Source organism: Neomonachus schauinslandi, chromosome 9 (genome assembly GCF_002201575.2).
Source record: "Neomonachus schauinslandi chromosome 9, ASM220157v2, whole genome shotgun sequence".
NCBI classification, from domain to species: Eukaryota; Metazoa; Chordata; class Mammalia; order Carnivora; family Phocidae; genus Neomonachus; species Neomonachus schauinslandi.
This window is the reverse complement of record NC_058411.1, coordinates 97,655,489-97,683,481: the sequence shown is the minus strand read 5'-3', so window position 1 is coordinate 97,683,481 and position 27,993 is coordinate 97,655,489. Positions and strand designations below refer to the sequence as shown.

General features: G+C 36.1%; 1 protein-coding gene across 2 annotated transcripts in view; it reads left to right on the top strand.

Moving 5' to 3' along the window:
• Positions 1-27,276, top strand: part of ADAM10 (ADAM metallopeptidase domain 10) — a 135,257-nt gene extending 107,981 nt beyond the window's left edge. For both annotated transcript variants that reach the window (XM_021694055.2, XM_044918316.1), the window contains 7 exons: positions 3,323-3,506; positions 8,004-8,154; positions 8,975-9,158; positions 9,855-9,963; positions 10,886-11,106; positions 23,106-23,232; positions 25,020-27,276. In XM_021694055.2, coding sequence (XP_021549730.1) covers positions 3,323-3,506; positions 8,004-8,154; positions 8,975-9,158; positions 9,855-9,963; positions 10,886-11,106; positions 23,106-23,232; positions 25,020-25,114 — 1,071 coding nt within the window. In that variant the 3' untranslated portion in view covers positions 25,115-27,276. The remainder of the gene's footprint in view (positions 1-3,322; positions 3,507-8,003; positions 8,155-8,974; positions 9,159-9,854; positions 9,964-10,885; positions 11,107-23,105; positions 23,233-25,019) is intronic.
• Positions 27,277-27,993: the final 717 nt, after the last annotated feature.

Below are 27,993 nucleotides of genomic sequence, written 5' to 3'. Positions count from 1 at the left end.
AATGTTTGACCTTTTAACTCAAACTCTACCCTTGGGAATCCAACTAAAAGAAAAATGCAGAATCTGTCAAAGATTTATGTGCATTAAAAAAAGTATCCATTGCAGTTTTATTTATTTATAGCAAAAAGTTTTAAACAGCCTAAATGGCCCCACAATACGAAAGTATCCTGGAATGTTCTGCAATCATTTAAAAATCAGTGTTTGCCTTATACTGTTAAGCTGAAAGAAACCATGTATATAACTACAAGTGGTATAGTTCAAATTTTGTATTAAAATATGATATGACTAGGTACAAGTCATGTAGGAAGTAGACCAAAATGTTAATAGTGGTTATTATGCATGGTTGATTATGATTGAAATGTTTTATCTATTTTTTATTTTCTAAATTTTCTAAAAGAGTATGTATTGTTTTTATAGCCAGAGAAAAGTTTTTCTGTTTTCTTGTCAAACTTTAGAGTTTCTTTGTGAAACCATATGAATTGTCAGCACTTTTTGGGGATATGGTTAAGATGGCCTTTATAGTCTGTTTTATATTTTGCTTACTGGTGTGCTTGTTTATCCCATGTTCTGAGGATAACAAATACAAATAGTTGGCATGCTTGTTTATAACCTCTTTCTCCCTCCATGGCCATTAATGATGATCCATTACAATATCCTCTGGACTAGTAAAGTAATAACTGATTAGCAATATCTGTTTTTATGTATGTATGTAAGTAAGTAAGCAAGCAACCAAGCTCTTTGCCCAATGTGTGGCTTGAACTCATGACCCTGAGATCAAGAGTTACGTAGTCTATCAACTAAGCCAGCCAGGCAGCCCCCGATTAGTGATACCTGTAATGGATTTATGGGGCAGAGTCAGACTAGCCAGGGATATCAAAATATGCTCTCTTTTAAATAGAATATAAGGCTTTTGCGGGCTAGGCTAGGGACAGTGCTTAAACTCATCTTTATATTTTTATATTATATTTTTAGTTCATATAATGGACACATTCTAATATTTATTGAATTGAGAATACTCTGTGATAATATCAAGAGTTACATAGTATTGGAATTTTTTTCTTTCTTTTTCTAAAATTCTAATGCTGAGAATAATCCTAGTGTCATGCATTATCATAAACCAAATTGAATTCTATAGAATGAAAACATAAAGCAAGGTAATATTGGAGAATAGTCAGGAGTTGTTAAATGCTGAATCTAGGTTCAGGAGAACAGCAAGAGGTACCTGGAAGAATAAATATGATAGGAGAGGTCTTATTTTTAATAGTTGCTTCAGGGGGTGCCTGGCTGGCTCAGAAGAGCATGCAACTCTTGATCTTAGAGTCATGAGTTCAAGCCTCATGTTTGATATATAGATTACTTAAATTAAAAAAAAAAAGAATATAATCTTAAAAAAAAAGTTGCTTCAGATTAGGGAGTAGAAAATGAAAGTAATTTAGATGGGTTTTGAGAAGAAACATAATGCCCTTGGGCATTCTTTCTTTCTGGAGGGTAGAATTGTTGGGTATTCAAATAACAGTTTAAATAGAACTTTTACTCTTGGACCCAAATATTTTCACCCTTTCTGGCAAGTTCTGAATTGTTGTTTGAGGAGCATTGTGAGGTTGGGTTTTTTTTGTTGTTGTTGTTTTAAGATTTTATTTATTTATTTGAGAGAGAGAGAGAGTGATCATAAGCAGGGGGGGAGCGGGAGAGGGAGAAACAAGCTCCCCGCTGAGCAGGGAGCCCGACTCCGGGCTCGATCCCAGGATCCTGGGATCATGACCTGAGCTGAAAGCAGCCACTTAACCGACTGAGCCACCCAGGCATCCCTGTTTTCTTTCCTTTTTTTTTTTTTTAAATGCCTATCTCCCAGAGGAGGAAGGAAGGTGGGGATGCTGCTGTGATCTGATAGTATTCTGTTAGTTGATCTCAGTGCTGGTCACATAAGTATATTTACTTTGAGAAAACTTATGGAGCTATAGTTTGGTACTTTTCGGTGTGTATCTGATACTTCCGTAATATTTGCCAACACCATAAACTTTCTGTGTACATACACATGTGTGTCTGTTGTTTTACCCTTGCAAATCAGTGTTTTAGTTTTACCACTTGGCTCTTCTTAATTGTCATTTAAAAGTAGTATTTATTGGGGTGCCTGGGTGGCTCAAACGACTCTTGGTTTCGGCTCAGGTCATGATCTTGCAGTTGTGGGATCGAGCCTCGTGTCAGGCTCTGTGCTTAGTGTGGAGTCTGCTTCAGATTTTCTCTACCTCCCCCTCCCTCTCTTTTTCTCTCTCTCTCTCAAATAAATAAATAAAATCTTTAAAAAATAGCATTTACTTATCTTTCTTATGTACTAGTTAATAAGTCAACTCTCTTAGATGCTTATCTTGTATGTACTTAGCTTCATGCCATTCTGTTTCCTGTCTTTCCCCATCTGTCTTCTCTGAACTAGTCGTTAGTAGTTTAGTATGTATGTTAAAGAATATTTAGTCATTTTAAGTAGTTTATATTCCTGTTACTAGTTTTGAAAGTAGGTGAGCTTATTTTTTTCATTTTATTAAGTTTTTAATTTTAATTCCAGTGTAGTTAGCATACAGTGTTATATCAGTTTCAGGCATACAATATAGTGATTGAATTCTGTACCTGACTCAGTGCTCATCATAAGTGCACTCCTTAATCCCCATCACCTATTTCACCCATCACCCTACCCACCTCCTCTCTGGTAACCATCAGTTTGTTCTTTATAGTTAAGAGTCTATTTCTTGGTTTCTCTCTCTCTCTTTTTCCTTTGCTACAGTTTCTTAAATTCCACATATGAGTGAAATTATGTGGTATTTGCCTTTGACTGACTTATTTCACTTAGCATCATTCTCTCTAGCTCAATCCATGTTGTTGCAAATGGCAAGATTTCATTTTTTATGGCTAAATAATATTCCATTGTATATATGTACTACATCTTCCTTATCCATTCATGTGTCAGTAGGCACTTGGCCTGTTTCCATAATTTGGCTTTTGTAAATATGGCTGCAATAAATATAGGAGTGCATGGCGAGCTTATTTTTGATAGACTTTATGATGGTTTATCCTCCATTCTACTCCCTCTTTACTGAGCTGTACATTGTTGTGGCTAGACCTTTAGTCATTTTTCCTCCCCTTCTAAGACAGTGGCTCCTAAAAGAGCAAATTGTTTTCCTTCTCACAGTCTAAAACAATTGTAGGACCTTCTTTAGAGGAGAGTCCACAAGCTTCCATTGTTCTTCTGGTGAGAAAATTACATTTAATCAGATGACCTGAAAACCTTATTTTACTTCCTGTTTATGTAACTCTATATTCTGTTTGGCAGCATGATTCTGGAACAGAGTGCACTCCAGGAGAATCTAAGAATTTAGGGCAGAAAGAAAATGGCAATTACATCATGTATGCAAGAGCAACATCCGGGGACAAACTTAACAACAATAAATTCTCACTCTGTAGTATTAGAAATATAAGCCAAGTTCTTGAGAAGAAGAGAAACAACTGTTTTGTTGGTATGTATGTTTTCCCAACATATATTTTCAAACATTCAGGCAACTTGAAACACCCATGCACCTACCACCTCTATTTTATAACTATTAAAACTTTGCTGTATTTACCTTACCACTTATTTACTAATTTATCCATCCCTCAATCCCATTTTTTTTGTTGTTGTTGCAACTTAAAGTGGATTGCAGACATCAGTATGCTTCACCCTTAAACACTTCAGCCTGTATAATTAACTAAAGTTCAATATTGTTTGTGGTTCTTTTTTTTTTTAACATAAAATGTTGCACAGTAAGTCCACCATTTAATGAGCTTTGACAAATGCATTTACCTGTGTAACCTTAAGCACCTGTCAAAATACAGAATATTTCTGTCACCTCAGAAAGTTCTTTTATTTCCTTTTGCAGTTTCTGCCCCCAACACATTCTCAGAGGCAACCATTGTTCTCATTTATTTCACTGTAGAGAAATTTTGCTTGTTTTACTTCATATAAGTGGAATCATATGGTTTATATTCTTTTGTGGAGGGCTGCTTTCACTCAGCATATTTTGAGATTCATTATTAGTGTTTTGTTCTTTTTTATTGCTGAGCAGTTCATATTGCATTGTATGAATATATCACACTTTGCTCATCCACTCTCCTATTGATTAACACCTGGGCTCTTTGGGTTTCGGCTAATACGAATAAAGCTGCTGTGAAATTTTTTTTTGCCTTACAGTAAAGAAAAAAAGATATAAAATATGTATGATTTTATTAATATCTAAGCTAATTTTAAGTTAAAGTTCAGTGGCATTAAGTACATTCATGGCTGTGTGCAACCATCACCACTACCCATCTCCAAACTTTCTCATCTCGCCAGATAGAAATTCTGTAATCATTAAGCAGTAACTCCTGCTTCCCTCTCTCCCTACTTGGTAACCTCTAATCTGTTTTCTGTGTCTATGAATTTGCCTATTCTAGGTACCTCATACAGATGGGATCGTACAATATTTGACCTGCCGTGTCTGGCTTATTTCATTTAGCATAAAACTTTCAAGATTCATTCAAATTGTAGCATGTATCAGAATGCCATTCTTTTTATGGCTGAATAATATTCCGTTGTATGGATAATACCACATTTTGTTTATCCAGTCATCTGTTATGCCTCTCTTGTGGCATTTAATATGTTCTAAATATTCTACCTTGTATTATGTTTGTTTGGGTCCCTGTCCTATTTCACAAGATTATAAGTTACTTGAGGGGAAACACATCTACCTCCCTCCCTCCTGCCATCCCCTGACCAATGCCCTACTAAACCATTCTCCATTTGTAAAATTTTGTCAGTCCAAAATGTTGTATAAATGGAATCATATAACATGTAACCTTTGAGATTGGCTTTTTTCGCTCAGCCTCATTCCCTGAAGATTCATTCAAACTGTTGCCTGTATCAGGAGCTTGATTATATTGCTGAGTAGTATTCCATGGTGTGTATGTTCCACAGTTCGTTTACAGTTGTAGCATAGGCTACAAGGGAACCACAGCTCAAACACATGAACCCAGCGCAAGGCATATCTGAGTCCAAACGGTTCTAGAAAGACTAGCTTTATATTTAGAAAGTTTATTCACCTGTTAAAGGCTATCTGGGCTATTTTTAGTTTCTGGCTATTATGAATAAAGCAGCTATAAACATTTGTGTACAGGTTTTTTATGCAAACATCAGTTTTCATCTCTCTGGGATAAATGCTCCCAAATCCAGTTGATGGATCATATAGTGATTGTTTGCTGTATTTTCTGGAGTGGCTGTATTATTTTAGATTCCTATCAGCAGTGTGTAAGTGATCTAGTTTCTCTGCATCCTTGCCAGCTTTTGGCATTTTTATTGTTTTTATTTTATCCATTCTGATAGGCATATAGTGATATTTTGTTGTGGTTTTAATTTATATTTTTCTGATGACTAAAGATGTTCATCTTTTTATGTGCTTTATTTGCCATCTGTGTATCTTCTTTGGTGAAATGTCCATGTTTCTTGGCCATTTCTCATTGGATTTTTTTTTTCTGTTGAGTTTTGAGAGTTCTTTACATAGCTTACATACTAGCCATTTGTCAGATACTGATCTGCATATGTTTTTCTTCCGGTCTGTAGCTTGTCATTTTATCCTCTTCACAGAATCTTTCCCAGAGTAAAAATTAAATTTTGATCAGCCCCAAATTTCAATTTTTACTTATATTGATTGGCTTTTTCTTTTAAGGCCTTCTGTTTCTTTAAAAAGGGCAGATTCAAATTATATTGACGGTATCGTTTTTGTTATTGCTCTTGTTATTATCACTGGTAGGTTTCTAAAACATCTTATGCAGAAGTGCTACATAGAGTCTTTATTTGTAAACCGGATTTTCACAGTAAACTTTCTGATTGAAGTTGTCTTTTAAAAATGAGCATATTGTTTTGTAGGTATTATGGTAAGGAAATTTGTTTCTTTTTTTTTTTTTTTAAGATTTTATTTATTTATTTGGCAGAGAGAGACACAGCGAGACAGGGAACATAAGCAGGGGGAGTGGGAGATAGAGAAGCAGGCTTCCTGCCAAGCAGGGAGCCCAATGCGGGGCTCGATCCCAGGACCCTGGGATCATGACCCGAGCCCAAGGCAGACGGTTAACGACTGAGCCACCCAGGTGCCCCAAGGAAATTTGTTTCTTAAATTATAATGAGATATGTGTCTATTATAATTTTTGCATTTAAACAGCACCTTTTCCATGTGTCCTAGCTTATTTGAAGTAATATTTCTATATGAGATAAAAACCAGTGTGTAGTAAATATTGCCTCAGAGGTTTTCTGACTTTATCATTTTTCCTTTTTTCTTAAATTACATATCTTATGAATTCTGAAATGATGATTTTACGATACTTTAGAATAAAGTCATTATTACTTAGGATATATGTCCATGTGCATGTTTCTAGTCTTAGAGAACAGAAGAGGTGGTACAAAATGAAAGGGAGAGAGCTTCAGTTAGCTCTAAGATTTCCTTTAATATTTGATGTGGTTAAGGATAAGAATGAACTTTCTAAATGTAAAGCTAGTCTTTCTAGAATAGTTTGGATTCAGATGTGCCTTGTGTTGAGTTCATGTGTTTGAGATGTGTTCCCTTATGTTTATTCAGTTCTCAATTTGAAGCCTGTGCTACAACTGTTTCCCACATCAATTTGATGTAGCAGAAAGAAAAGAGCACCAGATTTCAGATCCCAGAAACCTGGGTTTGGTCTTCAGTTTGCCCATACTGAGGCATATGGTTTCCGGCAAGTCACAGACTCTCTGGAAGTTACTTTTCTTTTCTAGAAAGTGAAGACATTTGATTCTTGTCATCTCCCTGCAGATGCTAAAGGTCTGTGATCTTCTGATCTTACAAAGAATAGCATTCCTCTTCCAATTTTAAAGCCCATTGATAAAATTCGCGAACTTTAAAAGAGAGCCTAAAAATTTTTCTAAAATTATTCACTGTGCCTAGATCAGACTGTCTAACCTTAATGAGCCAGGATTTGACCCAATACTGTTAGCCTTTTTGGGAATACAAAAAATAGGAGTAATACGTTGTTCTTCCCTTAGAGAGCTTGGGTCTAGCTGAGGAGCAAATTAATGTGCATTAAAAAAATTATTTATTGACTAGGATACAATCAGCTAAGCACAATGTGGGAAATTCTGTAAGACAAAATGACCCAATTTCTTTAAATAGTGTAAAAATAAAAAGAGAGGAAGGAGTCTGTTATATTTAAAAGAACACATATCAACCAAAACCAGCCATGGGGTTGAGGATCCTTATGTGGAACTTGGTTCAAATAAACCAGTTGTAAAAAGACAGTTGAGGAAATTGAACACGGATTGGCTATTAGATGCTATTAAGCATATTGTTAATTTTGTTAGATGTGATAATGCTATTATGGTTAGATTTAAAAAAGAAACAAACTTCTATCTCTTAGATTCATCCTGGAGTATTTATAAGAATAAATGAATATGTTAGGTGGAATTGTTTACAGCATATTGTTGATAGTTGTTAAAGCTAAGTGATTGGTACATGGGAGTTCATTGTACTTCTCCTACTTTTATGTATGTTTGAAATTTTCTGTTAACACAAAAGATTTAATTTTTTTCAGGTTGTTAAAGCACTAACTTAATTCGTATTTGCGTAATGTAAATAGTGCGGTTCAATAAAGCTCAGTGTGGCCTAAATAGAGTGTTACCACTTCCAGAAGGGACCTTAGAGGGGACCATAATGTCAAATCTTTTCACTGTACAGATTAAGAAACTGAGGCCCCCCAGAAGGGAAGTGACTTGCCCAAGGCCACATTGCTAGTTAGTTAACTGAGCTACTCTTAGAATTGAATTTAGGTCTTCTGATTTCGAGATTCCTAGTTCTCCTTTTTGTATTCATCAAATTATCCTTTCTCCCTTTGTTATGAGGTTCCAAAGTTTGTGGATTGTAAATCAAATTAATGTGTGCAGACAGTGCTTACTTTGTTTTATTGATTTTCCTCAGAATCTGGCCAACCTATTTGTGGAAATGGGATGGTGGAGCAAGGTGAAGAATGTGACTGTGGCTATAGTGACCAGTGTAAAGATGAGTGCTGCTATGATGCAAACCAGCCAGAGGGCAAGAAATGCAAGCTGAAGCCAGGGAAGCAGTGCAGGTACCCTGCCCGTTCCAGGAGTGCTCACGCTGCCGCCGGTCAGCCAAGGGCAGTTGTGACCGACTTAAAACTGACATTAAGAGATGCATAGTGTTGGGAATCTTCGTCTTTATTTGCTGTTGCCTTATTTATTTTTCTGGAGTAGCATTGATGAGTGCACTGTGGTTGGCAGATTGAGCTAGTTGTAACTTGTGTGGTGGGTATTAAAAAAAAAGACAGGCAAAAGTCAGGACACTCAATAAAATACACACTGTTCAGTTACTAACTTAAAAATGTGACTATCATCTGTATTTTTAGAATCTTAACTTTAAATATTTAGGTAATACTGATTTCATAGACTCCTGTAACTTAGTGTCATATAATTATTTCACTTGTCAAACTTACTTTGGCAAGCTTTAGGTATAAGCATTAGAATATTGCTTGTGCACTGCTTTTTAAATGGTTGGTCAGTATATCCTAGTTTGATTTTAGCATAGAAATGTGAGAAAATCTGATGAATTGACTAATGTATGATGTAACTGTGAAACACTGATGGCTCACCTAATATTAAATCTATTTTCTGTGATAGCCTTCCACTAAAGGCAGGTAGAATAAGAATGTTGAATATAGTATGCCTTGATTATAAAAACAACACAGTCACTTTTTTACGTTTATAGAATGTTGAAATTTAGTAGCCTCTTACTCCAAAATTTGAAGTTGTATACCAGTAACATACTTACCATTTAAAGAATGAGAGTTATGATTTAAAAATTAGGATCATATCTATGTATATAGGAGATATGCTAGTGATTTTCTTTAATCATTTTACTGTTTATTCTAGCCCAAGTCAAGGTCCCTGTTGTACCGCACAGTGTGCGTTCAAATCAAAAACTGAGAAGTGTCGGGATGATTCAGACTGTGCAAAAGAAGGAATATGTAATGGCATCACAGCTCTCTGCCCAGCTTCTGATCCTAAACCAAACTTTACAGACTGTAATAGGCATACACAAGTGTGCATTAATGGGGTAAGCGTTTGATTTATAAGCTTTTTATAAAACCTGCTTTTTCAGAATAATTTTGTTACTTAAAGCTGCAGAGTTCCAGTAATTGATCCTGGTCCCTGTTTCAATAATATCCCTATCTGTTTCCCCATAAAGCCATGAATGTATCATGTGGCATAAGTGCCTGGTGGCATTTGATTAATTACTGACTTACCTTTCATCTGTCCACAGCATATGTTTGATAGTCTCTAGAGGAAAATAGTTGTATAGCTAGGCATATGACTTGGTACTGCTTTTGACTTTTATAAATTAGTATTTTAACAGCCTACATAAAAGAACTCTTTTGGCCATTTTATCTGAATGTGAAGCCTTTAAAACTTTCTTGGCTAAATATTTACTTTACATGAGGAAAATATCATTTTTCTCTTCTTATAAAGGAACCATAATAACCAGTGTAAAACTGATGCTCACCTAATCTCTTTCTCTGTTTTGGTTTTGTTTAGATTTTTTTAAGTTGGCATTTCTTTAAAAGATTTGCTACCTTATTTGTACTTAACTCTTTTTCAGATGTGTTTATGTGACCCCTTTCTGATATTAATCTTTGTTTTTTCCACTTGTATTTCTACTTAATTATTTTAGCATCAGAGTGTGTATCTGTCTATTACTGTGAACAATAGGTTTGTATAGAGATTAAAAACTGGTCTTTTACTTTTCTTTCAGCAATGTGCAGGTTCTATCTGTGAGAAGTATGGCTTGGAGGAGTGTACCTGTGCCAGTTCAGATGGCAAAGATGATAAGGAATTATGCCACGTCTGCTGTATGAAGAAGAGTAAGGCTTTTAAAACCCAAGAATATAAAATCTCTTTTAAAACCTAATTTTTCTGGGGCACCTGGGTGGCTCAGTCGTTAAGTGTCTGCCTTCGGCTCAGGTCCTGATCCCAGGGTCCTGGGATCGAGCCCCACATCGGGCTCCCTGCTTGGCGGGAAGCCTGCTTCTCCCTCTCCTACTCCCCCTGCTTGTGTTCCCTCTCTCACTTGTCTCTCTCTGTCAAATAAATAAATAAAATCTTAAAAAAAAAAAAAAAAAAAACCTCCTAAATTTTTTTAAAGTTTATTTATTATCATCATTATTATTATTTTTAGTAACCTCTGTACCCAACGTGGGGCTTGAACTCACAACCCTGAGATCAAGAGTTGTGTGCTCCTCTGACTGAGCCAACCAGGCGCCCCTAAATATATATATATTTTTAAGTAGACTCTACCCCAACGTGGGGCTTGAACTCACGACCCCAAGATCAAGAGTCACATGCTGTATCAACTGAGCCAGCCAGGCGCCCATTTTTCTCCTAAGTTTTAAGCATTAAACTTTGTTATCCAGTTTGGACAGATAATTTCCACCAATACTGATCCTCTGGAAAATTTTAAATGTAGCATAGCGTTATGTTTCTAGTATTATGGTCCGTACAGTGTTTTAAAAATGATAAGCTAGACAAAAACCTGCCAACTTTATGGCAATAATTAATATAAACACTGTTAGCCATTGTAGGTACTAAGTCAAGAGTTGGTGGCTGTTTGTTTATACTGTATGTTTAAGGCAAATTACTAATGGTGTTATCCAGCCTAAACTAATGCAAGTCTATATAACATGTCATGGTAATGATTTTAGGCAGTTTTTTCCTTTCCTACCTCTCTCCCCAGCTAGCCTGGTAGGAAATCTGATCTTCAACTTATATTTGGCACTTCTTTTCCAGTGGATCCATCAACTTGTGCCAGTACAGGGTCTTCGCGGTGGAGCATGCACTTCGTTGGTCGAACCATCACCTTGCAACCTGGATCCCCTTGCAATGATTTTAGAGGCTACTGTGATGTTTTCATGCGGTGCAGATTAGTAGATGCTGATGGTCCTCTAGCTAGGCTTAAAAAAGCAATTTTTAGTCCAGAACTCTATGAAAACATTGCTGAATGGATTGTGGTAAGTATAGTTTTTATTTATAAAGAAAACTTAACATGTTTTTTTTGTAATTTTACCTGGCCATCGATCACCAATGTTATGAGAAAATCACTTCTTTCCTATTTATGCTGGAATTAACTTTATCAGAAGAATGATTTTTAAAGTTCAGTTATCCCTGTGTATTATTTTCTTTTGAATAAGTGGTCAGAATCTCCACATGTATATTGTTCATAGATTAGTTGGTAGATGATGGGAGTCCTTCTGTTTTACTCTGTTCCCTGGTTCTTCTCCTGAATGGGTTACTTCCTCCTTTGGCCCATATTATTAGGGCATTTTCCTCAAGTTGTTTTGGAAAGCCTTGCTTGCTTTTTATATTTCTCCCTTGTCTCAATATGACAGATAGCCAGCTACAGCTTCTATTTTGCTGAACAGGAGACATGAAAGAGAAATTGGTGATTTTCTGAAGGTTTTTTCTGTTGTTTCAATATAATTTCTTGGTCTTTATCTTGTCAGTGATCAAAAATGTTGAACACTTAAGATCCGATACAGAGCCTTTTGCAGATTTGTTAATGATTATGGATGTTCATCCAGCATAAATCCACTGAACTATATTATTTTTAAGCCCACATTTCTCTAAGCTGTACAGATATTGAATTACCTGAAATTTTCTTAAAAGATTGCTGAGAATGACTATCTGAAGTCTCTTAAATATTCATGTTTCTAAGTGATTACATTAAAATATCAGGAAATTTGCAAGTGATATATTTGAGCATGTGCTATATCTGAATTGAATGAGTTTGCTTTGGAAATTGACTTAGAACTCAGCTCCTCCTCCCTTCCCGCATTCCCAAATTGTTTCTTACATTTTCTTGTGTGTGTTCAGGACTGAGGATGCCTTAAAGGCACAAGAAAAGTCGTCTGTGGCTTGTCATCCTTTTTGGTACTCTTGTAGTAACATTTGCAATAAAAACTTTGGAATTATCTCCAGTACTAAAATAGTGTTTATTGGGGCGCCTGGGTGGCTCAGTCAGTTGAGCCCCTGACTCTTGATTTCGACTGATCTCAGGGAGGTGAGATTGAGCTCCAGGTGGGCTCTGCACTCATCAGGGAATCTGCTTCTCTCCTTCTGCCTCTGTCCCCCGACTTCACGCATGCATGCGTTTTTGTGTGTGTACGTGCACATACATGCACATACTCTCTCTCAAATAAATAAATCTTTTTAAAAATGGTGTTTATTATACATAGGAAGAATAATATTTTGCATGTTAGAGTATGTGATTTTAAATTACACAATGATTATGAGGTAGAAGGATCACTGAACCTGGATTTAGGAGGCCTAGGATTTATTTGTTTGGAGAATACTTTCTTTTTTTTTTTTTTAAATTAAGCTCTATGTCCAACTTGGGGCTTGACTTCACGACCCTGAATCAAGAGTTGCATGCTCTACCTACTGAACCAGCCGGGTGCCCCTAAGAGACCTAGGTTTTAAACCAAAAGATGGGTCAATTGACTTAACTTAGGTCTCCTTAAAACATGATATGTTACTCATTCTCACACTCCTGTGCTTGGTGCATAATAGGTAAATATCCATTAAGCTAAAGGTGCCTTTGGCACTGTGGCAAAATGGAAAGAGTGCAGGCTTGGGAATTATGCAAGGATTCATATCATCCTCTGGCATTTGTCAGTTCTGTGACTTCAAGTAGCCTGCCTTGGCCCTTTACTTCCCTCTTTTCAATTCAGATCCAGCTCTTTTTTTTTTTTTTTTTTTCCTCCTTCTCCCTGATTATCTCTAATAAGAGTAAGTTGAGATCTGGTATACTTATCCACTATAGAGGACAATGTATTTAAAAAAGTAATCTGATAATGGAGATCTCAGAGTTATGTTCTACTGAGTATATGTTGTGCCAGATATTTTCGGTTTTCTAGGTAGTGAATCATATCTAAAAATAATATTTTTTTTTACTTTTCTCCATTATCTCTAATTTTGATTCCTTTTATTTAGCATATCAAAAGCTCATTCATTCCTATTTTTAAAATATTTAATGGAAATGATTTTTTTAAAGTATTACTTTTTTCCCAGGGTTTTTTTTTTTTCTTTTTTTTTCTTTTTAAGTAGGCTCCATGCCCAGCATGGAGCCCAGCACAGGGCTTGAACTCAAGACCTGAGTGAGATCAAGACTTGAGCTGACAGGATCAAGAGTCAGATACTTAACTGACTGAACCACCCAGATGTCCCTAAAAGTATTTTTAAAACATTTTTTCATACTTAGATTTGAAGATTTAGTGAAATGCTTCTTACAATGAATTAACAATATGAAGTCTTTTCTTGTGTTCTGAAACTGATTAATCAGGCACTTTTAGGTTTATACAAGTTTGCCTTAAGTGAGTGTAGAATGCTTTCATTTTATATCACTGTTGACACTCACATGCCACTGTTTCAGATAGCATGGCCCATAATGCTTGGAGAGTACCACTAGGCTGTTGCTGCATTTGTGGGCATTCCCAGGCCAAACAGATAACAAAGATCCAGTTTCTTAGAAGCTATTTGTCTCACTTGTGTTCTGTGTAGAGTTCACTTGCATAGCAGAGTTTATTTTGTTACATGAATACTTCATACTTTGGTTTGCCATCATGTCGGGAAAGGGTCCTTCTAGTTAATAAGCTGGGTTATTAGGATGCTGTGGTGTAAGATGCTGTGAAGGGGAGGAGGGTTAGTTTCACTGACTTTCCTTTCCAGTGGGGCCAGTGGCTTTTTTCTCCTTTCTGTAGCATACCCTGGCACCTTTTCTCCTCAGATTGCATAGAGTAAGAAGAACCTGAACAGTTTAATACTTTTCAGGGCATGAGGTACTGACTGCTGCTGATATCATGGAAATGATGTGAGAAAACTTTTACTTTTTTTTCCTGGGAAAAGTTGTTTTTGATAGTATTTTTAAAAAAATATGTTTGCTATATTTGCTGAGTGCTTACAATGTTTCTGGCAAGGAGATAATGATAAACATCCTTTGGATTTATCAAGGAGTCATCTAGTCCTTAAAAAGTTTGAGAGCGATTACCAAGAAATCTTTTGAGACTCTGCATCCTTATCTCCTTTTTTTAAAAAAACGTTGTTGAGGACATTGGTAATTCTTTTTTACTTTTTTCCGTAGTTATTGATGTGTTCACATTTTCTACCTCCTTTGTATTAGATTTGACATTGTAGAAAACTATCTTTGATTTTTTTTTCAAATTTATCATTGTATTTCCCCATCTTTTTAAGATTTACTTATGTATCTGAAAAAGAGACACAAAGCATGAGTGGGGGGAGGGGCAGAGGGAGAGAGAGAATCTCAAGCAGATTCCACACCTAGGGGGGGGCCGGGGGGGGGGGGGGGGGGGGGGGGGCTCTATCTCAACCCTGAGATCATGACCTGAGCTGAAGTCAAGAGCTGGACACTTAACTGACTGAGGCACCCAGGCGCCCCTCTCCCATCTTTTTAAAAATAATTTCCTGTTATTTTGTGACTTTTTAATTTGTTTAGATTTATCAGGAGTTTTTCTTTTTTATTATTATTTTGATAAGAATCAATTGTATTTCTCATTTTTAAATTAATTTCTCCTCTCATATTTTGTTGTAACTTTATGAACCTAAGTATTAAGTTATTAATGTTATTCTTTATGAAAGATTGAAGCCAGTGTTTTCTGAGTACTTCATAGAACACTAGATCCATGGATTAGGTGGTCAAATGCATCTGGAAAACATTGCATAGTATAGTCCCCTCTTAGATACTTATGAGAATATTGTGGGATATATGCAGTAAAAAATGCTTAAATTTCATTTTCCAAACTTACCTGACCCCAGAAACCTCTTATTCATGTAAGGCTTATTAAACCCTAAATATCCTTAGAAGTCACTTGGGGGAATATTGGTTAAGATCAGTAATTCTTTTTTTTTTTTTAATATCAGTAATTCTTATTCCTGGTTATTCATTAATTAGGGCTTAGACTAATTAATTCAGAATCTCATGGGATGGCACTTACGTATCTGGGTCTTTTAAAAGCTCCTCAGCTATTTCTGGTGGGGAGCCAGGACTTAGAACCAACCATTCATCTAGAACCAGGGATCGGCAAAATGGCTTATGATCCAAATCTAGCCCACTGCCTGTTTTTGTATGGCTCACAAGCTAAGAATGGTTTCACATTTTTAAGTAGTTGAAAAAAAATCAAAAGATATTACTGAAATAATATTCCTTTGAAAATCATATGAAATTGAAATTTTAGTGTCCATAAATAGTGATTTATTGGAACATGGCCAAACCCATCTATTTACATATTGTCTTTGGCTGCTTTTGTACTTTGAGTAGTTGTAGCAGAGACTGTATGGCCCCCAAATCTAAAATATTTGTCTAGCCTTTTAGAGGAAATGTTTGCCAACCCCTAATCTAGAGCACTGGATCTCAAAGTGGTGTCCCCTGACCAGCAGCATCAACATCATCTGGGAACTTGATAGAAATGCAAATTATCGGGCCTCACCCTGGAGCCACTGAGTCAGTAGGTGATAGTGCATGCTGAAGTTTGGGAGCCATTTTTTAAGTCTCTGCAGTGTAATGACTCCTTTTTAAAAAGGCTTATGACAGAGATTTTCTACTCTGTCATCCTCACATGTTAAAATGGAGGGTGGGTGTGGACCTGCATTGCCTAGTAGAATAGGCCACATAGCTGTCACTTGTGAAATTTGAACAACAAAGATGCAGTATTGTCACAGGGCTTAGCATATGGTAAGGATTCAGTATATATTTGCTAGATGAATGAAGCAGACTTCTTAAATGTCATAATTTATATGGAATAGATAAAAATTGTGCATATTATCTTAACTTTGAAGCTGTAATATCTTCAGGTTTCTCTCGGGGGTATTTTATCCTGCTTGCCCAGGCTGCGCTTAAAGTAACTAAGAGATTAGTAGCCAGTTGCTTTCTGCTTGGCAGATTGGTGTGAGGGGTGGCACGTTGGGGGTGTTGCAGTATGAAAGAACATTTAGTTGAAGTCTAGACAACAGTGTATTCTGAAGGATAGAAGCGAAGCTTTCTGCCCCTGCAGGGTGGCAAAACCAGCATCACCACAAGGAGCTGTGGGCCCAAAAAGGCTTTGTGAGTCACAGGACGTCTAGAGTGCATTTGCTGAGAGTGAGTTGTCAAACACTGAAACATTCATTGAAACGATTATATGGTTGAGTTTTTCTGGAGGGTTTTTTTAAGATTTTATTTATTTATTTTAGAGAGAGTGTGCACGTGCTCATGCTCGTGCTCACGCACAAGAGGGGAGAAGGGCAGAGGGAGAGAGGCAGAGAAGCAGACTCTGAACTGAGTGCAGGGCCTGCCACGGGGCTCCATCCCAGGACCCCGAGATCATGACCTGAGCTGAAATCAAGAGTCAGATGCCCAACCTACTAAGCCACGCAGGCGCCCCATGGAGATGTTTAAATACAGTAAAGACTATCCTATGTCTGGAGAGACTTGAATGTATGTGTTGCTCCTTCCCCCTCACAGTTTTCTTTTGGGTGATAGCTGTTTTATCATTTTATAATCCTGTAGGTCCCTTTTGTTTATTTAGATTATTAAATAAAAAACTATTGTAATTAGTACATAATAAATTAGACTGGTAAATTTTGACCTTTTAATTTGTAATGTTTACTTTTTTTTTTTCTCTACTTTGTCTTCTTTTGGCCATGTAAATGACTGTGTTAAGTAACATCTGTCTGTTTGCTATGTAGAATTATTTTCTCAGACTTGATTTAGTGCTTGGTAACTGCAAAGCTGTGTTTTAACTTTTTGGTTATCTTCTCTTTGTCTCTTAAGTTTCACTTAACACCCTTGTATCTGTGAAAGGCAAGAGTTGGCGCATAATTTACACTCATTAAATGTTTGTTGAGTAAATGATGGCTCTCCTTTCTTTCATATTCTAGCAGGTGGACAAATTGTGATCTTTTCTCCTATTTTTCATTTGCTAGCCTGCTTTGTATTCTTTCCTCTGATTTTATAGTATGTATAAAAGAGAAAAGAAGCAATTTCACATTTAACCAATTCTATGATAATTCTCTTTTAAAAGGAACATTAAAAAATACCCTCCACCAATGGTGGCCATATTTACTACACTCTCAAATACACCATTGTTTAGTTTTTCTTGCTGTCTTCTCACCACTGTGATGTTTTGTTTCCCCACACACTAAACTCTGAAGAGCTGCTGTCATTGTCACTGAAACATCTCAAGCTGTGGGGTTTTGTGATACGTAGTTAGTTACCTGGAAAAATTTGGGGGAAGTCCAAGAACACTGCTAAAAGGACCTGGAAGTTCTTAAGGACCTGGGTGCCATATTTTAAAATGTTTATTGATCTCAACTGGACCCTCAACTTCTGACTTTTGTTTTCTACAGTTATAACCATTACTAAATCTAGGCTTTCTCTCTTATGTGCTTCTATTACTGTCATACTACTTGCATCTGTATTTAAGACTTTTTAGGTACTAAAAAACTAGTATCAGAGATATCAAAACCACCATTTTTTACATCCTCTTTCTGTTGTGAGAGCCTTTTCACACTATTTATATGTGAGCAATCTAGAAATAACAAATGAGCTGTTTAGAAGTGTTTATGAAAGTCGATATTTGGAATAGTGACTCACCTGTAATAGCTAGTCCAACAGATACTTTTTTGTGAAACAGGTGCTGAGTTTGTAGGATATAAATTCAGGGAGCTTGTAGTCCAGTTTGGATTAGAGAAGACTAGTGCAGAGAAACTTGTTTTCATTTCTGCCTGGTGTTTTCATAGAAATTAGGGAAGACCTATTTAGGGAATACCTCTTTAAGGAGGTGATACCAAAACTAAATTCTTAAGGACTAGAAATAGAGCGTACAGATGGATGTTTTATGAATAGAGAGCATCTAAAAAGTCACATACGTATGAATCTTTTTAAATAAAAACTTTTGTTTTTACTTTTTTTCCTTTTGAAAATATAATTATCCTTTCTTTTAATTGACAAAGTAATGCATTGAAAAATAAGCCACCTTTCCCCCTGAAGTCCAGTCTTCTCAAGATGATTTTTTTGGTATATTCTTCAGAAACTATCTATACCATTATAAGAATATATTTATTTATTTTTTAGAGAGAAAGAGAGCTGAGTGGGTGGGGAGGGGGAGAGAGAGAGAGAATCTTAAGCAGGCTGCACACCCAGCGCAGAGCTCAACATGGGGCTCGATCTCATGATCCCGAGATCATGACCTGAGCTGAAATCAAGAGTCGGATGCCCAACTGACTAGCGCCCATATATATACATATACATACATATATACATATATGTGCATATATATACGTATATCTGTATTTAAATCTATTTAAGCAGGAGGGCAGAGGGAGAAGGAAAGAGAATACCAAGCAGACCCCGTGCTGAGTGCAGGTCCGACATGGGGCTCAATTTCATCCCTGAGACCAGGACCTGAGCTGAAACCAAGAGTCGGTTGCCCAACCAACTGTGCCACCAGGCACCCACCCCCCCACATATATATTTTTTTAAAGTGAAATCATATATGTGCTTTGCCATACTTTATTGTGCTCAAGTTTTATTTTTTTCCTCTCTCCTGCTTAATGGTTTTAGAGATCCTTGGTGGGAGAAGCTTTTAAAGAAGGGTTTTACATAGAGGGATGGCATAGTCAATTCCGTATTTTAGGTAGTTGTAACATTGATGACCATGTGGAAGATGGTTTTGAGCAGGGAAGACTAGAAGGAAGGAAATGTGTTAGAGAATATAATGGACTTTAGGAGTAGATGTGATGTAGCTAGCACATCAGCCTGACCGTAGGAAAACCATTGATTCTTTGTGCTTATGGATTGGATCACATTGGAGGTGCTCTTTCCTTCCCAGAGGGTATTTGGGAATGTACAGTAGTTATCAAAGTAACTGAAGGGCTCTACCGGCATTTGATGGATGAGGGCCAGGGATGCTAAATTTCCTGTTTCCTGAGTGGTTTCGTACCACAGGGCCAGCATGTCTACACTGAGTAAGAGGCACTCATCTGCATCCTCGTCATTGGTGTGCTTGTTTAAGATGCAGTTTCTTGGGCCCTCCACCAGAACAGCTGAATTGAAATTTGTAGGGTTTTGGCCTGAGAATCTGTGTTTTAATAAGCATATCAGAGAATTCTTAGATCTACTGAGTGATAGGAATCATCCCTTTACCATGTGAGTGCTGACTATTTGAGCTATTTTCCCAGTCATAGGACTCTACTTCTACAGCCAGTCATATATTCTCAGCTTCCCGCCAGATTCTCAGGCAGGTAGTTAGGATAGAGATTTAGAACTGAAGAGTTAGTGTTGGATGGTATCCATTTAGGTATAGGCTCCAAACTAATGTCCTGTATGTGGGTATAGAACAGGGGTTGAGAGACCACGGCCCATGGGTCAAATCCAGTCAGCTCCCGTTTTTGTAAATAATGGTTTTTTTTGGGGGAAAAAAAATACGGTCACACTCATTTGTTTGCCTGTTATCTATGGTGGGTTTTGTTCTAGAATGGCAGAAATGAGTAGCTTGACAGAGACAAGTCCAAAATATTTGTTGTTTGGCCCTTTATAGAAAAAGTTTCAGAACGTGGTTCTCAGTCTTGGCTGCATAATGGAATAACCTGGGCAGTTTTAATAAAATTACTGATGTCATAATCCCTCCGCCACCCCATTTGGGTCTGGGATTTGGTCTGGGTATCTCGAGTTTTAAAAGCTTCCTAGGTGATTCTAATGTGCAGCTAAGGAGAACCACGGGTATAGAGCAGGAAGAACACTTGTAGGAGTACAGACTGGTGATTTTAGTTCTTTATGTATTTTACTAGGTCAGAGTGTCAAAAATGCAGACAGTGGCGGGAGAAGAAGGTCCTACTTCATTAAGTGCCGTATTTAAAAGGCCTCTGGATGCTAGGAACAGGACAGAAGCTATGCATATAGACTATGGAAAGTTTATGTAACAAGGAAAGGAAATATCCTAAAGACTCCCAGGGAGAGCAATGCTCTGAAAATTATTTTCTGTAGAAAACAAAAGAAAATTTTAGAAGATTCTCTGGCAGTCCTCAGTAGGATACAAGAAGTGGCCTCTGAAAAGTAGATTGTAAGCTTGTGGTTTCCAAGCAAGATTCAGCTCTGTAAACAGGTCTTGTATGGTCTGTGCATTGTTTTTAGAAATTTTGAGTGAGGTGCCAGCATTTGAAAATAGATTTCACATAAAAATTGAGATTTGTTAGCTTTGGAAAAATCAAATCTTTCAGTAATAAGGCTGAATTGCATTATATCTTACCTTCTCCCTTCCTGAACAGTATATTCCTAAAGCCATTAGGTGAGGCCAAGTAAGGTGGGCCATCCATGCCAGGTGGGGGGAGCTGTTGTGGCACAGAGCAGGATGTTAGAGCCTGAGCAGAGTAGGGAGGGTATGGAATGGGGAAGAAGACGAATATGAGGTGTTGTTAAAGCCCAAGCAGGATGAGAAGGGCACCTTGTGGAGGGGCAACTGGCTTGGGATATCAGAGTACAAGTGTTATGAGGAGGGTGTCTACATAGGAGGGGGCAGTTCTAAAGCGAACCAGGGCTCCTTGGAGAAATGGCTGATTCCAGCACTGGAGCAGGGAAAGAACAAGATAAACCTAGAACTAATTGTGCCAGAAAGTAAAGTGTTCAAAGACTGGTAGGGACATGTTCAAAAGCCACCCTATAATAGTAACATTATAACCCATTGACTAAAATAGGAAACCATGAGGGATTAATAATGAATGAAATGAATAAATTGAAAGTTTGATGAAGAATGGGATATCTACATAGCTTCAAGTTATGTCCCTACAAAATACTCATTGACTACAAAAAAAGAAGAGTATCCTTATGGTGAAGTTTGGCATATAACACCTTAATCAAGTGATCAAGTTAACACATCAATAACGAGATCAAAAACATGTGTCACCTGATAGGATGCAATGAGAACAATGCAGCATCACTTCTGTGGTCTTCCTACTCAAGATATATGACCAGAGTCTACTCATAGGGTCACATCCAAGAAACCCAAATTGAGGGACATTCCAATACTAAGTAACTGGCCTATAATCTCCCAAAGTGTCAAGGTTATATTTAAGCCAAGGAAAGACTGGAACTTTTCCAGATTGTAGGAGGCTGAAGAAACATAGCAGCTAAATGCACCACATAATTCTGATTGGATGGTATTGGGACAAATGGCAAAACTTGATTAGGGTCTGAGGATTAAATGGTAGTAATTTATCAGTGCTCATTTACTGATTTTGGTAACTGTGTTGTGGTTATCTAGAAAACCCCTTATGTTGTAGAAACTATATGCTAAAATGTTTAGGTATAACAGGGCATTGTGCTATAGCACTTTACTCTCAGATAGTTCCAGATTTTAAAAAGTTCTTTGTACTAGCAGCTTTTCTATAAGTTTGAGATTCTTTTAAAATAAGTTTTAATAAAGTTTAAATTAAATAAAGTTTAAATTAAATAAAGTTTAATAAAGTTTAAGTAAAACTTAAAAATATGTATATATATGAAAGGCTTTATGCACACATGAATAAAGTGGCTTGGGGTATTTTCCTCAACGTGTATTTTTATTTTAGTTTTTATTACTTTAATTACAATGCCCTGCTGATAAAGAAAGCAGGATGGAAGTAGTAGGCTATTGTTACAAGACCCCTTATCATAAAAAATCTTAAATGGGAATTTCTTGGGCAATAATTAGCAGTAACTATATATATCTGTGTTAAGCCAATGTGAAGGTTATAAAATAACCTTTTAATAAAAGGTATAATAAACATTCAAAATAGTTTTGTATTTTGTATGATGTTTATTAATACTTACTGTCTTAAAATTTAAATATTTTGAATCGCAAAATAGAATTTAAGAATAGAAACCATAATTTTTCTATAAATAGGATTATGCCAGTAATTTTTGAAGTTGTTTTTGTTTGGCTTATTGATTTGTTTAATATGATTTAAGTTAGAAGTGAAATTTTTAGTTCCTTCTTAGACTGGGTACACTTTGTAGAATATGTATATCCTTCCACTTTTCATATTAAAAAAGAATATGAAGATGAATATATATGAATATAAATGAATATATAATAGATATGATATAAATATATAATATTTTATATATTATCATATGTAATGATAATATATAAAACATAATAACTAAGATATATATCATATAAAAATAATTTCATAACAGTAGTCTGGGGCTTAAATTCCAAATGAAATAGAATAACAGGAAAAGGGAGGGGCTCAAAAAAGATAGAATTTCGATATTAACTTTGATTAGAAAAAATACATAGTTCGAGATTATTTTAAAAATTTATCTAGAAGTAGAATTTATTTAAAGATTTTATTTATTTTGACACAGAGAGAGTGTGCACAAGCAGGGGGAGCAGCAGAGGGAGTGGGAGAAGGAGACTCCCCACTGAGTAGGGAACCTGATGTTGGGCTTGATCCCAGGACCCCGGGATCATGACCCAAGCTGAAGGCAGATGCTCAATTGATGAGCTACCCCAGGGCCCCTAGAAGTAAAATTTAAAGCAAGTAATATACCCTCTAAGTCACTAAAGAATGTAAAAGCAAACAGACATAGTTTGTAAGAGTAATAGGAAAAAAAAAAGAGGGAAATATTCAAACCAGAAAGTACTTAATAACATTGGGAAACACAATATAAACTATATTCAGGATGGACCCTAGTTTTGCATGTGAGTTTATCTGTGTGTATGACCAACATAGCTGTTCCTAGAAAAGAGACTGAAAGGAAAGTAAGATTGAGTGGTTTCATCTAGGGTGTGAAATTATGGGTGATTTTTTTCCCCCTTTATGCTTCTCATATTTAAAGAAATTAATCTTATATTTGGTATCTGTACACTTCCCAAAGAACAAATGTTCTTCAAAAATGAAAATGTATATATTTTATGTAATATAAAATATTCTAAAATATTTTACAGTTCTTTCAGTAGAAAAATCTGTTTATTTCTAGGTTTATTGGTGGGCAGTATTGCTTATGGGAATTGCCCTGATCATGCTAATGGCTGGATTTATTAAGATATGCAGTGTTCATACTCCAAGTAGTAATCCAAAGCTGCCTCCTCCTAAACCTCTTCCAGGTAAGATAGTTTGAGCAAGGTATGTATTTTTATAACTCGGAACTGTTCAGCAGGTAGAATTGAATGTTAAGTCTTTAGTAACAAATTATATAGTACTTTCTCTCTGAGAATGAGATTAGTGGATGAATTATTTAGTTGATTTTTAAGTATTTTTTTTTATCAATCCAATCTAATGGCTGCCAATTTAATGCTAATCTGTCTTGAGTCACTAAAAATATTTAGACTTAGACAATTTTATTTTTGCTTGATACCTGTTTTCTTTTTTCTTATTTTTCATATTCTAAAATCTTCCCTTTTTTTGTTTTTATGATGTTAGGCTACTTCTAAATAATTGATTTTTCTATTCTAATAGCTAGATTCTTTTGTTTCTAATGTTTGTGCTCTTGAAATATTTTCTCGTACATAAATTCATTTTTCCCATGGGTGACGCTTATGGGGAAATAGAGATGACAGTCTGTGGGAAGGGCTTAGGATAGAGGCTTCAGTCACCAAGTAACCATAGTTTTACTCTCCATCTCTGAAAACAACTCCTGAGCTTTGGTCTCCACCCTTGACCTCTCACGGAGACACAGCATCAGGAGGAGGCTTTCTTTAGATTAGTTCAAGGGATTTGGAGAAGAAAAGAGTTAGGAAGCAACTACACTAAATTATTTAGTTCCCATCTGTTTGTCCCTCGCCTTCCCCAAGCTATTTGTGGCTTCTGGGCTGCCCTCAGAACACCTGCCCCAGAACTCTTCACTCTAGGTGTGGGGCAGACATGGTACCGTTAACAGTGGCAGAGAACGAGAGCTGAATGGACAGCTGTCCCTCTCCTGCCTCCCCCAGACTTCTCATGAAGCCTCTTGCCTCAGGCCAGGTCTGCTACCCTAAACAGGGTAGTTTAAAACTAGGGGTTTCTTACAACTTTTCCCTCAGCTGCTCCCCTGAATTTACCTATCTTGGGGCAAGAGAGCTCAGTAGTCATGCTTGGGACAGCATCTTGGTTGGAATCAGAGGAAATTTGATTTTGATGTCATTGCTTTTTGTAAATTGACAGTGTTAGCACTGTAAAATATTAATTTCTTAGGGATTTCTAAAGAGGGCCGCATGACACTCATTAGCCATGTTAGCAATTATGATCTCATGCAGTATAACAATTTTTTTTACTTGATTTTACTTTAAGCAAATTCCCCCTTTAAAAACTTTAAAAAAAAAAGACAAACTCTAGGTATCATTGAACCCTTCCCAAAAGCACTTCTACATGAATTGTCATATAACCCTCACAGATTATATAGACAGACTGTAGGAGTTCATTATTATCCCTGTTTTACAGGGATAGGCATCTGAGTTTCAGAGGAGTTAAGTCATTTACTCAAAGACTCCATAATTTATTCCTCATGGATTCTGTCCTCAGAATTCATATTAATCTAATAGTTATGTCTGTTGAGCACTTGAAATGTGGCTAGTTTACATTGAGACGTGTTGTGAATATAAAATACATACCAGACTGGGAAGATTTGGTGTACAAAAAAGAATGAAATAGTTCATTAACACTTTTTTGTATTGATTACACCTTGAAGTGATAATATTTTGCCTATATTGGATTAAGTGAAATAAAGTTATTAACATTATTTTGCCTATCTTTTTGACTTTTTTCATTATGGCTACCAGAAAATTTAAAATTACATTTATGGCTTGTATTTCCTTTGGATAGTGCTGATCTAGAACCTTTCTTATTGAATTGGCAGCTTTGTTTTTTAAGATTAAGCACCCAGTAAATCCGTTTTACTTTTGTTTGTGATTCGCAGGCACTTTAAAGAGGAGGAGACCCCCACAGCCCATTCAGCAACCCCAGCGTCAGAGGCCCCGGGAGAGTTATCAAATGGGACACATGAGACGTTAACTGCAGCTTTTGCCTTGGTTCTTCCTAGTGCCTACAATGGGAAAACTTCACTCCAAAGAGACACCTATTAAATCATCATCCCCAAACTAAACCCTCACAAATAACAGTCGGAGAAAAAATGGCAAGAGATCATGTCCTCAGACCAGGTGGAATTACTTAAATTTTAAAGCCTGAAAATTCCAATTTGGGGGTGGGGGGGTGGAAAAGGAACCCAATTTTCTTATGGACAGCTATTTTTAACCTAATGGCACAAAGTCTTAGAATATTATTATGTGCCCCGTGTTCCCTGTTCTTCGTTGCTGCATTTTCTTCACTTGCAGGCAAACTTGGCTCTCGATAAACTTTTATCACAAATTGAAATATATATATATTTTTTTCAACTGCCAATCAAGGCTAGGAGGCTCGACCACCTCAACATTGGAGACATCACTTGCCAATGTACATACCTTGTTATATGCAGACATGTATTTCCTACGTACACTGTACTTCTGTGTGCAATTGTAAACAGAAATTGCAATATGGATGTTTCTTTGTATTATAAAATTTTTCCGCTCTTAATGAAAAATTACTGTTTAATTGACATACTCAGGATAACAGAGAATGGTGGTATTCAGTGGTCCAGGATTCTGTAATGCTTTACACAGGCAGTTTTGAAGTGAGACTCAATTTACCTTTTTATAATGATAGAGTTGGTTCTGATACTCCTCTTGTCTTCATCCCATGGCTGCTAAGAGCATAGGAGTGACTACGTTGAAGGACACAGTTAAGTGTGCAGACTGGACGTGCGCAGCATACTACTTCAGAGTCCATTCTTACGTAAACGTCTGATTTCTGCTTACTTATTTTAAACTTTCTAATTCAATTCTGGTTTTGAAATTTTAATCATGCTTTGGTAGAAATTATGTCAATGAGATGATTTTTTTTATTTGTAGCCTGTTATTTGTGTTTTCCGTATATCTAAAGTATGCTAATTATGTTTTTGGTTTTCTCTGATATGGAAAAGAAAAAGCTGTGTCTTTTATTTTATCAAAATATTAGAACAGTTTTTTCAGCATACTATCACTGATCATTGGTAACCACTAAAGAAGGGTGATTTGTTCAACTAGTAGTTAAAATTGTAGATAGGCCTTCTGACATTTTTTTCCTTAAAATATGTTAACAACAGTGAAGGTGAAACAGCACAATGTCCCATTCCAAATTTATTTTTTAAACAGATGTAAATAATTGGCTTTTTAAAGAAAGAAAGCAAAAGCATTTAATGTATTAACAGGCTTATTGCTATGCAGGAATGGAAGGGGACATTACAACAAAGTTTTAAGCTTGTGACATATTTATTGCTTCTGTTTTCCAACTACATCACTTAAATTAGAAGTAAACAGCTATGATTTTTCTGGCTTCACATAGGAGGCAAATTTAGAGAACGTTGAAAAGATTTGTGTTTTGGCTTTTTTTTTTTCCTTTTTGTTTCTTAAGAGTATAAGGTTTACACAATCATTCTCATAATGTGACGCAAGCCAGCAAGGCCAAAAATGCTAGAGAAAATAATGGGATCTCTTCCTTGTAAACTTGTACAGTATGTGGTGACTTTTTTCAAAATACAGCTTTTTGTACATGATTTAGAGACAAATTTTGTACATGAAACCCCAGATAGACTATAAATAATTCTAAACCAACAAGTAGGTAGATATGTATGTAATTGCTTTTAAATCATTTAAATGCCTTTGTTTTTGGACTGTGCAAAGGTTGGAAGTGGGTTTGCATTTCTAAAATGGTGACTTTTATTCTGCAAGAGTTCTTAGTAACTTCTTGAGTGTGGTAGACTTTGGAACATGTACATTTTTTGCTTGTAATGTTATCCTGTGGTAGGGTTTTGGCAGGTACACACTGCCCTATTTTATTTTGAGTCTAAGTTAAATGTCTTCTGACAAGAGATACGTGCACTGAACTCTTTTCACTGCAAATCAAGATGTGGTAAAAACAAAAGGATCAAGACAAATGAGATCTAGTACTACTGTCAGTTTAATGTCCACTGTGTTTTATACAGTATCTTTTTGTTCACTTTGGAAATTTTTACTAAAAATTGCAAAAAATAAAGTATTGTGCAAAGATGTAAGGTTTTTTGAAACTTGAAATGCATTAATAAATAGACTTGATGAAATCAACTTGAAGGTTCCATACTCTTTGAACTCTGAGAAGTATCAAAAGGAGCTTCCCGCAAGGCAGCTTTTCCTTACTAACTGAGAGATGATTAAGCAGAGAGAGGATTGACTCTTTCCGCACACATACAGATAGTTTTATTCCAGGTTAGGAGTCCATGAAAAAAAATGTATGATCACTTATCTCTGTATCTACATACAATGATCATTTAAAAAAACATTCAGCTGATCTCAACTGCTTTACATTACTTCTAATCAATACTCAAAATGTTTAAAAGTCTTTATCTTGGTAGATGAGCAGAGTCATTTTGGAAACTGTGGTCTTACATATATTTCGCAAAGTTTTGAATACTAAGTACCTCATTTATTTTAAAAGTCTATTGTAGTACGTTTTAAAATTTGGAGCCACATTTCCTGTTTTATCAAATTCACAGCAAATGAGAGAACTGACATTTCAGTTTTAACTAGAAAAAGAATTATAAGCCCAGACTGGTGCCCTGCACAGAATAATCTGCCCCAAATTCTTTTTTTTAAATCAAGACCAGCTATAAATAAATAGTATTTGCTAAATGAGTAAATATGCAATACTTTTTAGTTACTTTGATTTATAAACATCAAAGTATATATCATGTTTAATTTTGTTTGTTCGTGAAGCCATTAATTCAGATGATTGCAAATTTGTTGTTTTTACTTACAGTTGAATACTTAAATTTGTTTAGAATG